The 13,378-nt window shown below is 41.1% G+C and overlaps 1 protein-coding gene across 2 annotated transcripts; it reads right to left on the bottom strand.

The window, feature by feature from the left end:
- Nucleotides 1–2,173: 2,173 nt before the first annotated feature.
- LOC144708497 (two-component response regulator-like APRR2) lies at nucleotides 2,174–6,465 on the bottom strand. 2 transcript variants are annotated; one of them, XM_078581868.1, is made up of 11 exons: nucleotides 5,461–6,465; nucleotides 5,295–5,374; nucleotides 5,162–5,228; nucleotides 5,043–5,089; nucleotides 4,878–4,955; nucleotides 4,497–4,802; nucleotides 4,156–4,296; nucleotides 3,819–4,082; nucleotides 2,761–2,832; nucleotides 2,599–2,664; nucleotides 2,174–2,524 (listed from the first exon to the last, which is right to left on the bottom strand). In XM_078581868.1, exons 1-11 carry the CDS (start codon nucleotides 5,612–5,614, stop codon nucleotides 2,381–2,383), a joined length of 1,419 nt encoding a protein of 472 aa, XP_078437994.1. In that variant the 5' UTR covers nucleotides 5,615–6,465; the 3' UTR covers nucleotides 2,174–2,380. The 2 variants fall into 2 exon arrangements, with proteins under 2 accessions (XP_078437994.1, XP_078437995.1); XM_078581869.1 differs by having other exon boundaries at nucleotides 4,497–4,793; nucleotides 5,461–6,463.
- Nucleotides 6,466–13,378: the final 6,913 nt, after the last annotated feature.

Here is a 13,378-nt window from a genome sequence, read left to right as displayed (position 1 = left end):
GGATTTATTATTCTTGAGGATACTACAGTATTTAACTGTCCTTGATTGGGCCCCTAAGAAATCTAGCCAACTGATAACCCCGAGGCCCCAGTATGGTGCGGACTGCAGAGAGAGAAAAAGAGAACAGAACTAGTGAGTAGTGAGAGAAATAGGCTTGTCATTTTGTGCATTGTCACGTTGAGCCGTTGAGGTAGGGAGAAAGGAAGTAGGGAGAGAGAAAGAGATGTGGATTGATAGAGAGAGAGAGAGAAAGAGAGACATGGAGAGAGAGATTGATAGAGAGAGAGAGAGAAAGAGAGACATAGAGAGAGACTGATAGGGAGAGAGAAAGAGAGACATAGAGAGAGATAGACTGATAGAGAGAGAGAGAAAGAGATGGAGAGAGATAGATTGATAGAGAGAGAAAGAGAGTCATGGAGAGAAAGATTGATAGAGAGAGAAAGAGAGACATGTAGAGATAGATTGATAGAGAGAGAAAGAGAGACATGGAGACTGGAGAGATAGATTGATAGAGAGAGAAAGAGAGACATGGAGACTGGAGAGATAGATTGATAGAGAGAGAAAGAGAGACATGGAGACTGGAGAGATAAATTGATAGAGAGAAAGAGAGACATGGAGACTGGAGAGATAGATTGATAGAGAGAGAAAGAGAGACATGGAGACTGGAGAGATAGATTGATAGAGAGAGAAAGAGAGATATGGAGAGATAGATTGATAGAGAGAGAAAGAGAGACGTTAGAGAGCTAGATTGATAGAGAGAGAAAGAGAGACGTTAGAGAGCTAGATTGATAGAGAGAGAAAGAGAGACATGGAGAGATAGATTGATAGAGAGAGATACTAAGAGAGAAAGAGAGACGTTAGAGAGATAGATTGATAGAGAGAGAGAGAAAGAGAGACATAGAGAGAGAGAGAGATAGATTGATAGAGAGAGAGAGAAAGAGAGAGAGAGAGAGAGAGAGAGAAAGAGAGACATTAGAGAGATAGATTGATAGAGAGAGAGAAAGAGAGACATGAGAGAGATACATTGATAGAGAGAGAGAAAAAGAGACATGAGAGAGATACATTGATAGAGAGAGAGAGAGAGAGAAAGTGAGACATTGGAGAGATATTGATAGAGAGAGAGAGAGAGAAAGAGAGACATTAGAGAGATAGATTGATTGAGAGAGAGAAAGAGAGACATTGGAGAGATATATTGATAGAGAGAGAGAGAGAGAGAAAGAGAGACATTAGAGAGATAGATTGATAGAGAGAGAGAGAAAGAGAGACATAGAGAGAGATAGATTGATAGAGAGAGAGAGAGAGATTGAGATAGAGAGAGAGAGAGACCAGCATATCTTTCTGGTTTGTTCATTGTCGGTATCCGAACAGCTCAGTATTGTGTCAGTCGTCATTTCGGTCCCACTCCAACAGTATATAATGGTAGTAAATGATTCATATAGTAGTCTATATCTCTAGAGATTTCTATTCACTATCTTCATATTTCTCTCTTTCTAGAAAAATCTTTACTTAGTTATATATATGTATATATCTATTAGTTGCCGTTCTATTAACCATAGCTATTCATCCTTCCATCAGTCAACCCCATATCTTTCTTTCCCTCCATCCATCTATCCATCCACTCATCATTCTATATATATATATCATCTATCAATCTATCTATCTATCTATATATCATTCTATACATCTATCTATCAAGCTAATTATCTATCTATAAATCATTCTATACATCTATTTATCTAGCTATGTATCATTCTATCCATCTATCTATCATTCTATCCATCTATCTGTCTATCTATCTATATGCCATTCTATCCTTCTATCTATCTTTATATCATTCTATCCATCTATCTAATTATCTATATTTCTATCTCTCTGTCCGTCTATCTGCCTATCTGTTCATCTATCTACCCACCCATCTATCTATCTATCCACCCATCCAATCTATATAACCATCTACCTATCCAGCCATCTAACCTATCTGCCAATCTATCCGTCCACCCATCTAATCTATCTACCCATCTATTTATCCACCCATCTTTTTCCTTTTGCTGCACATCTCTATCATCCTACTCCGACTCTCTACTGTGGACACTTGCCATTCCATCTAGATGCCTCTGTCTTATCTGACCGTGCACTTATCTCTCTTAAATGCATCTCTCTTTACACCATTAACTTCCCCATGGGCCCCCTTCCGGATAAGGCGCTTTTATTTACTCCACCACTCACCGTTCCACCAGCTGGCCAAAGCCCCAGAACACAAAATAAAGACCACCCCTACAGAGATAAAGATACAAAGAGAGAGAGATAGATAGATAGATCTAGAGAGAGAGAGAGATTCCGAGCCGCAAGTTTTCCAGGTGACGTGGCACAAGGAGAGCCGTCAACGAGGAGGGACTCGGCTGATGCCTTGGCGGTGCAACTCGGACAGAACGCTCTCCGTTGACGGTGGCTTCAAGCCCAACGGCAGCGGCCGCCACGGCTCCGTCAACGCCTGCCTGACTACCTCATCGATCACCTCCTCCGTCTGATCAACCGTAGGATCGATCACAGCCGTCCAATCAGAGAACTTGAGAGAAGAAGATCAAGAAAACCACTCACCAGTCCGCCGTCGAGCTTCTTCGGCTCGGTAAACTGCGCCGGCCCAGCGTAGTACGATCCAAAATCCTGTTTTTTTCGACCCAGATCTTTGTTAATTGCTTTGACACTCTCAGGTATGCGGTTTTGGGGGTGTTAATTTAAGAAAATATGATATATTTGCACCTGGGTGTGGATGGGTGTTGAAGGATATGAGCCATGGTGGAGGACTGGGCAGCCCCATGCATCCGCGTGCATCTGATGAACAGGTACGTTTTTATCGAGAAAATCAAAAGAAAAGAGATGATGAATGTGAGATGATGATGATTTGGTATAATTAGAAAAGAAAGTTCTGGGTTAATGTCTTGATCATATGATGATGATGATGATATGATGATGATGGTGATGGTGCTGATGAGGATGGATGAGTATGGCGATTATTGAACTCTTTTGGGCTACAAGATAATTGCATAGACGAAAAGATAGATCGAATTCCTACCAAGAAAACTAGAAGAGCAAAAGAAATTCTAAATAAAAGAAAGGTACTCGTTTTTCGAGATAATGGTGGTGATATCGATCATGATGACACAGAAATATCATGAGATGATGATGATGATGATATCGAATACTATGAAGATGATGATTATGATGACAATGATGATATTGAATACTTTTTTATGAAGAACGATGATATTGAATACTACAAAGATGATGATGACGATCATGATAGTGAATACCATGAAGACAGGTCGGATTCCTACCAAGAAAACTAGAAGAACAGAAGAAATTCTGAATAAAAGAAAGGTGGAGGCTCAAAAGTGAGGTACTCGTTTTTCAAGATAATGGTGGTGATAACGATGATGATGGTATCGAATACTATGAAGGTGATCATTATGATGACAATGATGATATCGAATACCTTTTTATGAAGAACGATGATATTGAATACTACAAAGATGATGATGACGATGATGATAGTGAATACCATGAAGATGATGACAACGATGATGACATTGAATAATATGATGATGATGATGATGACGATGACGACATAGAATACCATGAAGATGATAAAGACGATGATTGTATTGAATACAATGATGATGATGATGATGATGCTGATGACAATGATGACATTGAGTACCATAAAGACGATGATGAGGATGATGACGACAATGACGACATTGAATACTATGAAGATGACGATGATGATGACGATGATGATGAACCCAAGGGTAACCCACCCTAGTGTGGGATTTCCATGGCCAGTGAGGATCAGGTGGAGGATGCCAATGGGAGAACGTGGCGGCAGCAGCCCACGGCTGGATGGAGGCGTGTGGATGGCCCCAAACAGGATACCCCCCGGCGGCGGCAAAGGCCATAACCGGGCGATAATGGCACGATCTCGCCATCACTGCCGACGGCGGTACATGATTTCCATGCCGTTGCCAGCTGACCCGATTGCCTTCGTCCTTCGGAAGCGCATGCCGCTTCCGCATTCGATACTTCTGCAATCATCAAAGACCAATAAAAACATAAGTCACAAGACACATGCATGAAATCATATAAGAAGAAGTCAACCTGCAAATGGCTAGCCACGTTGTGCCGAGTCAACCCTTCCACTCTCATCAGCTCCAGGATCTTGGATGGGATAGCCAGATCGATTCCGAGCTGCTCGACCGCCTGCACGAACCGCTTATGCAGATCAGGCGTCCAGTCAACCTGCAATTCAATCATAAAAATCACTAAGCTTATGCACTGACTGTGTAAAATTCATAAGATCAATGGTCGCACGCATTATTTCACATAATTCAATACACAGAATGATGATCCATAATGCATAATTGCGTGTTCTAAACACATTAGATCAGCAAGTTGAGTTCAAAGATTCAATCTTTGAACTCAATCTGGGTGAAGCTCACCTTCGTCCTCCTCTTCGTGGGCCGGCTTCCCGGCGGTGGCGCGGAGATCTCCTTCTCGCCGTCGTCTTCCTCGCCAGTGGAGGAATGGTTGCATGTTTCGTCGGCGTATTTGTTGCCAGAGCTGCAGGCCTTGGACGGATCCAACGGCGGAGATCTACTGAATTGTTCCAGCTGTGGTGTCGCCGGCGCCGGTAGCCTATCGCCGTCTTCCCCCGGCTCGAGCTGAAGCATCGAGGAGACGGTCTCCTTGACGGGTTTCAGGGAATTGGGGATGGCGCCGCCGCCTGCATTGAAGGCCTGCCCAGACTAATCCCAATTTAGAACATTTTCCCATTCTCAGCCTCCATTAAAGGTCCATGAAGGAGCTTCTAGTTCAGTCACCTGATGAACAACATGCTGCCAGATGTTCTTCAGCTTCTCCTCCGAGACCGGTTTTCGAAGAAATTCCACTGCCCCAAGCTAGAAATCAAACCAGAAACCCAATTTCAAATTGGTATATTCACCTGTGTGAAGAGAAAAACATCGAAGGAAAACTAAGCAACTCACAGCAATGCATCTCATCGTCGTTTCAATGCATTCAGCGTCAGAAATCACTGGAAAAAAAAACGATTCAGGAAGAAAACTAGAGATTTCTGCGAAGAACAAAGACGAAGACGATTTATTACTGATGGTGGGGAGTCCTTTCGCAGTTTCCAGGAATCTGAAGCAGCCATCGCTGTTGTAATCAGTCACCTGAAACGATTTCTAATCAAGAAAAGAGGAACAAAAAATAAAACAGTCTAATCCGAGCTCGAATACCTCAACAATGGCGACGTGAAAGCTCTCCGCCGTTCCCCTTACAGCCTCCAGCGCCTCCTCCTCGTCTTCGAACACAGAAACTGAACAAAAAACGAAGAAATCAACAATCGAATCGAAGAACAAGAACAAGATTGAGGAGGAAAAACCGATTTAATCCGTTCAAAACCTGAATATTGCATCCGCTCGAGAAGAGATTTGATGTCCGAGGAGGAGGAACCGCGTTCGAGAAGAAGAAGAACCCTAATCCCTTTGGGGAAATCTCGCCATTCAACCTGTTCATCCTTCCCCCGATCCGAATCCGACACCGAAACCTCATCCATGGCGGAAATCCGATCGCATCTCCTCCCAATCGGCTCAGTTCAAGCACAGAACATCGCAGACGAGGAACGATCTTGGATTCTCATCAAAGCGCACGGGATGGTCGCCTCTCAGTCCATCTCTCTCTCCTCCCCCATGGCCCCGAAGAGAGAGAAAGCTAGAGAGAGAGAATTAGAGATAGAGAAAGAGTAGCTCCGCGCCTGCTGAGGAGACTGTGGGTGTTGAGATCCGACTGCAACTGGCTCAGCAATGCTATAGAGCGAGTATCCTTTAGAGAGATAAAGTCTTAGAGAGAGAAAACTTTAGAGAGAGAAAACATCAGAGAGATAAAGCTTTAGAGAGAGAAAGATTCATAGGGAGAAAGATTTAGAGAGAGAAAGCTTCATGGGGAGAAAGCTTCGGAGAGAGAAAGCTTCATGGGGAGAAAACTTTAGAGAGAGAAAGCTTCACGGGAGAAAGCTTTAGAGAGAGAAAACTCCAGAGGGAGAAAGCTTTCGAGAGAGAAAACTCCAGAAGGAGAGAGCTTGAGAGAGGGCTTTAGAGAGACAAAACTTCAGAAGGAGAGAGCTTTAGAGAGAGAAAACTTCAAGAGGAGAGAACTTTTTAGAGAGAGAGAAACTTCAGAAGGAGAGAACTTTTTAGAGAGAGAGCTTTAGAGAGAGAAAACTTTAGAAGGACTGAAGGAGAGAGCTTTAGAGAGAGAAAACTTCATAGAGAGGAAGCTTTGGAGGGAGAAAGCTTTAGAGAGAGAAAGCTTCAGGGGGAGAAATTTATAGAGGGAGAATGTCTCATAGAGAAAGCTTTAGAGAGAGAAAGCTAGAGAGAGAGACGAATCAAAGTCTCGATTTCCGGAGAAATTGCCATTTGAAGAAGTGTTTTTCGGTCTACGTAAGCATGCAACTCCCGACGTGTTTCTTTAATGCAGACGGATTAATTTTCCGCAAATACCCAGACAACATATTTTATTTCCCTCCTACTCAAATATACGAAACCTACTCCCCTTTAAATATGTTTTGAAAGAAGAGGACTGATCCGTAAAATGCCACCTCACTTTACAGTGCACGCTTTACAGACCCTTTCGTTGGATTCTCTGACGCCCGCAAGTCTTTCCTAAAAGAAAATTACTTTTTATGGGTTTTTCTCGAAATTGCCGCTTCTAAAATCGATGGGACTAACCCTCCGTGTAATTCTCCACTGTCTCTTCAGATGAGCGGCCGTACGTCGTCCACGTGGCAATAATCCAACCTTGTGGGTCCCACCAGGTTCTTCACGAGACTGCAGAAGTCCAATTTCAAACTCTCACGGGCAGGGGAGGTAATTAATTCATGCCCCCATGTTTAACCTTAATAACGAAAATGCCATCACTAGATATTTAATATATTTATCCACCGTAAAGATTTTTCCAACAGATAAATACAGACGGTTCGCCTAAATATATTCCACCTGATAATAAAATTAAAATAAACTGGGGGGGATGCACCTGGCGTGGACATCATTGTGACCTGTAACCCATCTTGTTCAGTCTCAGATGTAGTTTCTAGTTACATGTGTTCGCTTGCAACCGATTTTTGGGCCTCATCCAAGTAGGGTTTGACGGTCCCGGTCGTGTCCCTATTTTTTTAAGGACCTAAAACTTATTTAAAGTTTGATCTAGTTTCGGTCCAGTCTCACTCCGGTCCCCATTCAACCAGATTGACTGGTCAGTGTCAAAGTCAAGAAAAGTAAAAAACATGGCATAGAAAAGAAGAGAAAATAACACGAAAAGAAGAAGAAAAGAAAAAATATAAAATATAAAAGGGAAGATGCAAAGAAGAAGGAGAGAATAATATCAAAATAAGTAGAAAAGAAGAAGAGAATAATATGGAAATAGGAAGATGAAAAAAGTAATAGAAAAAAGAAGAAGAATATGAAGAGAAAAAGAAAGGAAGATGAAAAGAACAAGAAGACAAGTAAGAAAGCAAGATGAAAAGACTTATAAAAGAGGAAGAGAAGAAGAATCAAAGAAGAAGAAGATGAGTAAGAGAATAAGAAACTAGGGTAGGTCCTTTTGTGCAACTAATGTGAAAACATTGTGCTGTGCAGTGCAGTCTGAATTATCAGACCACATATCAACCACCCCGTTGGTAATTTGATGCAGGATGACTAGGACTGAGGTTGTGAGTTAACTTGTATCAAAAGTTCATATCGTCGAGATACCACATGATCTTGGAATTATATTTCAATTCATAATACTTTCATTTGTCAGTTTTGTGGCTAAGGTTGGTATTGTATTGGATCATTTTAACTTGATGTTTTTTTTTATTTTATAGGCCTAAAATTTTTGTACTGAAACCTTCAATCTTGTTCTGAAAATGATATCTTTGTTGCCAAAGCGATCACTAAATAAGCTACCCTAGGTCTAATCAGGCATATCTTTGCATTTTTCATTTCATTTAATGTTCCTCTATAAGACCCTTCAACCGCCAACAATTACATTGATTTTTCTAAAACTCTGCTTCAAATTTTTTTGTTTTACTCATTTTTCTGAAATAAAAGTTAGCAGACTTCAGTATTTTTCTTCTTAATTCTTCCTTATTTGCATGAAATTTTTCTAAACTTCATCTTGAATTTTCTTTTAATTTTAATAAGACTTCTTACCTTTCAGTGATTAACTCTACTGGATCAATTGATTTAATACGACTAGGTAGATGGATTTCATTGCCCATTGGGTCAAAAAGGGAATGGGCTAATAAAGAAAGAGAGAAAATTGCTTGTATCAATGATTTTATTCTTATTTTTTATATTGAATTAATAATTATAAAAATCTAGCCAACCAATCAATATTTTTTATCATTTTCATCTGATGATTGTTGCATCATTTTGATCAAATTCCAATCTATCTATGTAAATCAACTAATCAATCCATTTCATTGTCCAGAATTGCATTGACCCTTACTATTAGTGTTAGGAAAATAAGCCTTATAGTGGAAGAAATGGGTCACTAACACAATGTTGTGCTTGATTTATTAAAATTTCATTAAAACCTAATGACCCACAAAAAAGAAAAGAACACAAAAACCCTGTCCCCCCACCTGTAATACCTTTTATTTTTTTGGGGGAATACTACGAAACAGCATGAACTCCCGTTTTTGTCAGCCAAGCAGCATGAACTTTCATACTTGTTCAAAAAATAGCACGAACCAATAAGAAGACGCCAAGTGGCATCTTCTTATTTTTTTTGTCAGCGATGGTCAACTGGTGACGTGGTAGCCAGGTGGCTTCCACCGTGGCAGCCAGGTGGACTCCACGGTGGCATCTACGTCTCCGGCCGCCGACGCCGCCCGTCTCCGGCCGCCGACGCCGCCCATCTCCCGCCGCCGCTGCCGCTGCCTGTCTCTGTCCGCCGACGCCACCCGTCTGCAGCGAAACATCTTTCCCTCTCTTGCAGATCAACTTTCCGAATCCTGACGATCAGAACCCCCCACATGAAGGGATTTTTGGAGACACCCATCATCAGAAACTGAGAAAAATAGATACCTGCTCATCCCGCGGTGTAAACTCGTCGTGCTTGAGATCAGGTATCAAGTAATTGGTCCACCGAAGCCGGCAGCTCTTCTCGCATCTCTTCAATCATGTAAATAATCCAGTCAACTTCATTCACAGAGAGAGATGGATAGATAAAGATAGAGAGAGAGAGACACGCGGGGTCGGCGGTTGGAGACGGGCGGCGGTGGGGGCGGCCGGAGACGGGTGGCGTCGGCGGACGGAGACGGGCGGCGTCGGCGCGAGCGGGCGCGTCGGCGGCGGAGAGGCGGCGTCGGCGGCGGCCGGAGACGGGCGGCGTCGGCGGCCGGAGACGTAGATGCCACCGTGGAGTCCACCTGGCTGCCACGGTGGAAGCCACCTGGCTACCACGTCACCAGTTGACCATCGCTGACAAAAAAAATAAGAAGACGCCACTTGGCGTCTTCTTATTGGTTCGTGCTATTTTTTGAACAAGTATGAAAGTTCATGCTGCCTGGCTGACAAAAACGGGAGTTCATGCTGTTTCGTAGTATTCCCCCTATTTTTTTCCTTTTTAAACCTCAAACTTGCAAACTCTTAATTTTTTTGTCTCTTCATCAAAGCCCATTTTATGTGAATCATAAGTGTCATTTTTCTTTCTCCTAAATCGTAATTTATGTTCCACCATGCATCTTAATTCATTTAATACAACTTCAAATTGATAGGATGTAACATGTCATGTCTTCACACGGACTGGATTTGTAGTCATGTCTTGGGAAGATGAATCTAATGATATTAGCACAAACATCAAACAAAAAAGACCTTGCCCTAACGCCTATGATGCGCTAAGATGCTATGCATCTGTGGGATGACAGAAGTTCCAAATGCAACTTATGTGGTGTCATTGTATCCCGCATCAAATATCTAAGCCACAGTCCTCTCTAGAGACATCTAGAGAGGTTTCACCATAAAGTGTATGCTAACTTGAAGGGCAAGGGGAGAGAGTTGATTTCCCGAGACCTTGAACTAGATGAACACCTCAAAATGATCCGCAGGAGAAGACTTTAAAGTGGAATCGTAACACCATCAACAACATCATGAAACGAATCACCTCAGCACGGATCACGCCCGTGATTCATTTAGTACTCGAATGAGTCACGTGGAGTTGCTCATGTGTGCAACCTCAAGAAGTATCCATGCGATCCTCAACACATAAAATCTCCTCCTTCACATTGATGGGCTCTGTTCAACCTATGTCATTGTCATTACATCAACTCGATCGCATTGGGATCAGAGAGGAGCCTTAGGGAGAAGGAGAACAATAGGAAGGCCCCTAAACAATTCGGTCCTGGATGAATTTCACTCAGAGCCTTCCCCTATTTATACTAAGTGAGTATTTTTGATAAAACTTTCAAACTTTAATATATCTTTTGACGTCCAAAAACTATTAATGTGTGGCCCTCTAGGCCTATGTATTAGTCTAGTTAATGACTCGAGTGGCCCAATAACCTTTATTGGCCTTTCATAGTAATAAACTATATCACCATATAGATTAATTAATGTCAGATTGATTTAACCCAACCCATAGGTTGAGTCTCGAACAAGTAGGTTGCCAAGCTACACCTCGTGCTCTAGAAGATACAAAGGAGTGTGTATCGACTTCATTCATGGAACATGTTCATCATCGGTTACCATCTAAGTATAGTATCTTATCCACTTGATTCTCATAGGACTTAGAGTATGGTCAACTATCAAACCATAATCGGTCATCCAAGTTAGTACTAACGCCTTCTGAAATCATTGGAGAACTCTTTTCTGATATTTCACTACCTTAGACAAGGACTTTATCGCATCTTCTTCCTTGAGATGTCACCTCTTTTATTGAGGTTGGACGATCCCATCTTGACCATTCAATTGTGTCTTCGTGAACTTCTTCATGCACCCAAACTAAGACTATATAGAATCCCCAAATTAGAAACTCATATATCATAGTCAAAGTATAACTATCCGCCCACATGACGTCTTTGGCATCTCAGGTCTAAGGACCATTTACACAACCATGGCGAGAATCAATTTGATTGACACTTTGGTGTAATACGATTCAGAGATTTGTACAGATCAATTCAATGAACTCTTTCCAGTAAAGAGTACCCACTATCTATCCATCGTGTCTCCACACTAATAACTAAGGGAAAAACCATAGTAATTATATGAGTGAGGCTAAATAGTAATTCTATACATATACTTTGATGTCCTTATCAAGTATCCTTTGAATATGAATGCTTAAACTACATGCTTAAAGACTAGTGATCTTCATATTATAATCTCATCATAATTCACTAAGAATATTGATGTATTCATGGACATTGGTATCTGAGTACTTTGACATAGCAGGTCAATATAAGAGAAATTTGGGATAGAGTACATGAAGGGGACACCTCGAAACCTCAAAACAGTATTATACAAGTCTTATGGTATAGAATACAAAAGAATAACTTCTGCACCACTTACGTCTTTCTTATTTTGTTGTGAGCAATTTACAAGAAGAAATATTTCATAATACTCCTATGTTATATTGCACAAGAACAGATATTTATCCCATCATTCTAGGGTATCAAAGCAAAAGCAAATGGACTTTACAAGGATATGAAGAGTATCCAAAGAAAATTAGCCAATGTTGCATGTGTATCCCTAACACTTGACCCACGTATTTCAGAGAAAAACATTGCATAATGGGTGATTGTGCACTAGGTAGACGTATAGTGGAAATTGTGTGAGCGTGTGCCAAGCATATGCCAGTCAAAAGGCTCCCACATTAGGGAAAATATCAATGTGAGCATCTTCCAAATTAAGGCAAGAGTCTGAGTTGAAAGAAAGCATATTCATCACATTTTCATGAATAATATGTTTCTTATCAACTACTTTTATCATTTTGCTGTAATTTTACATAGATGTGTGGGGGAACTACCAACAACACATCGAATAACAAGAAAATGAGTAATATTATAGAAGAGGAATTAAAGTTGGGTTCCCTCATTTTAGTGCAAGTAGACATGTACTATGTATGGCGCACATTGTAAACCTAGTAGTCTGGGCCAGGGTGAGCTCCCTACATGCGACAAAGGCACCATAAGAGCAGGCCTTTATAGATGCTAATAACATCCTTGGGTGAACAACACTAAACAGCTCAATGAATAAGATGACTTTGGTTCACCTACATTAGGCAACACAATATTTCGGCTTAGGGAAATCATCACTGCAATACGTGGGTGGACACATTATGACAATCACTATATATGATTATGCAAGCATTTTGGCCTGTTGAACTACAGAGGGTTCCCTAGACTGTCTGAAAATGTGGAATTCAACATGTGAGATGCCTGTTGCCACTGTTGAGAAGTGGAACGTTCTTGACATAATGGCATTGAAGGTATTGAAGAAATCTGTGTTGGTTGAAAAGGAGTGCCATATGATCAAGGATTTCATATGTATATTGAAGCTCCATTTGAGGGCTATTGCCTTGCTTGTCCCTCAAAGTCAGCAAAAGCAAATGAAGCAGTTATTATCATTAGAGTTATAAAGAGACATCTCAATAGTGTCAAGCGTGGTATCAGAGATGTGACCATGTTTCAAGTAAGTAGTGTCATATCATGACAACAACAAACATTTTTATCACGCTTGTCTCGTAATGAAGACCAAGATGACTAAATATACAACAATCCTCACTCACAACCAAACATTCAACATCTCAACACTCCTTGATCCATCCGTGAAGTAATAATTAGTTGACCTAGATGAAAGGATGAAGTCATATCTTGTGTGCAGAATTTATTTACTACCCTTGGGATCATGTATAATCAGATCATGTTTCATTCAGCTTCTTTTGGATGTTTTCGTCCAGCTTGGACAATTATAATTGTTTTTTTGTGAAGCACTCGACAAGTTGTTTCCAGATAAAGAGCATATACAACCATTGATCTCGTGCATGATCTAGATGTATACATTAGCTCGCGTCCTATCAAGGGGTCAGAACAATTCTACATGTGGAAGGTCACAAGTGAATACTCTTATCTAGGATTAGCAATGGTTGTAAAGGAATCCCTATCAGTATCAACGACAAGTGAACCCTCAGTGAGATTTTTCTCCAAAAGTCATGCCGTTATCAACTACAAGCAATCCAAGTGGACAGCGGAGAGCATCTAACTACTTGTGACATTAAATTGTTGGTGGTGAGCAGATAACAATATCAACAATGATTGTAAGAAAAATGACAAAGAGAGTGA

Source organism: Wolffia australiana, chromosome 10 (assembly GCF_029677425.1).
Source record: "Wolffia australiana isolate 7733 chromosome 10, ASM2967742v1".
Taxonomy (NCBI): Eukaryota; Viridiplantae; Streptophyta; class Magnoliopsida; order Alismatales; family Araceae; genus Wolffia; species Wolffia australiana.
This window is presented reverse-complemented; position numbering and strand designations above follow the sequence as displayed.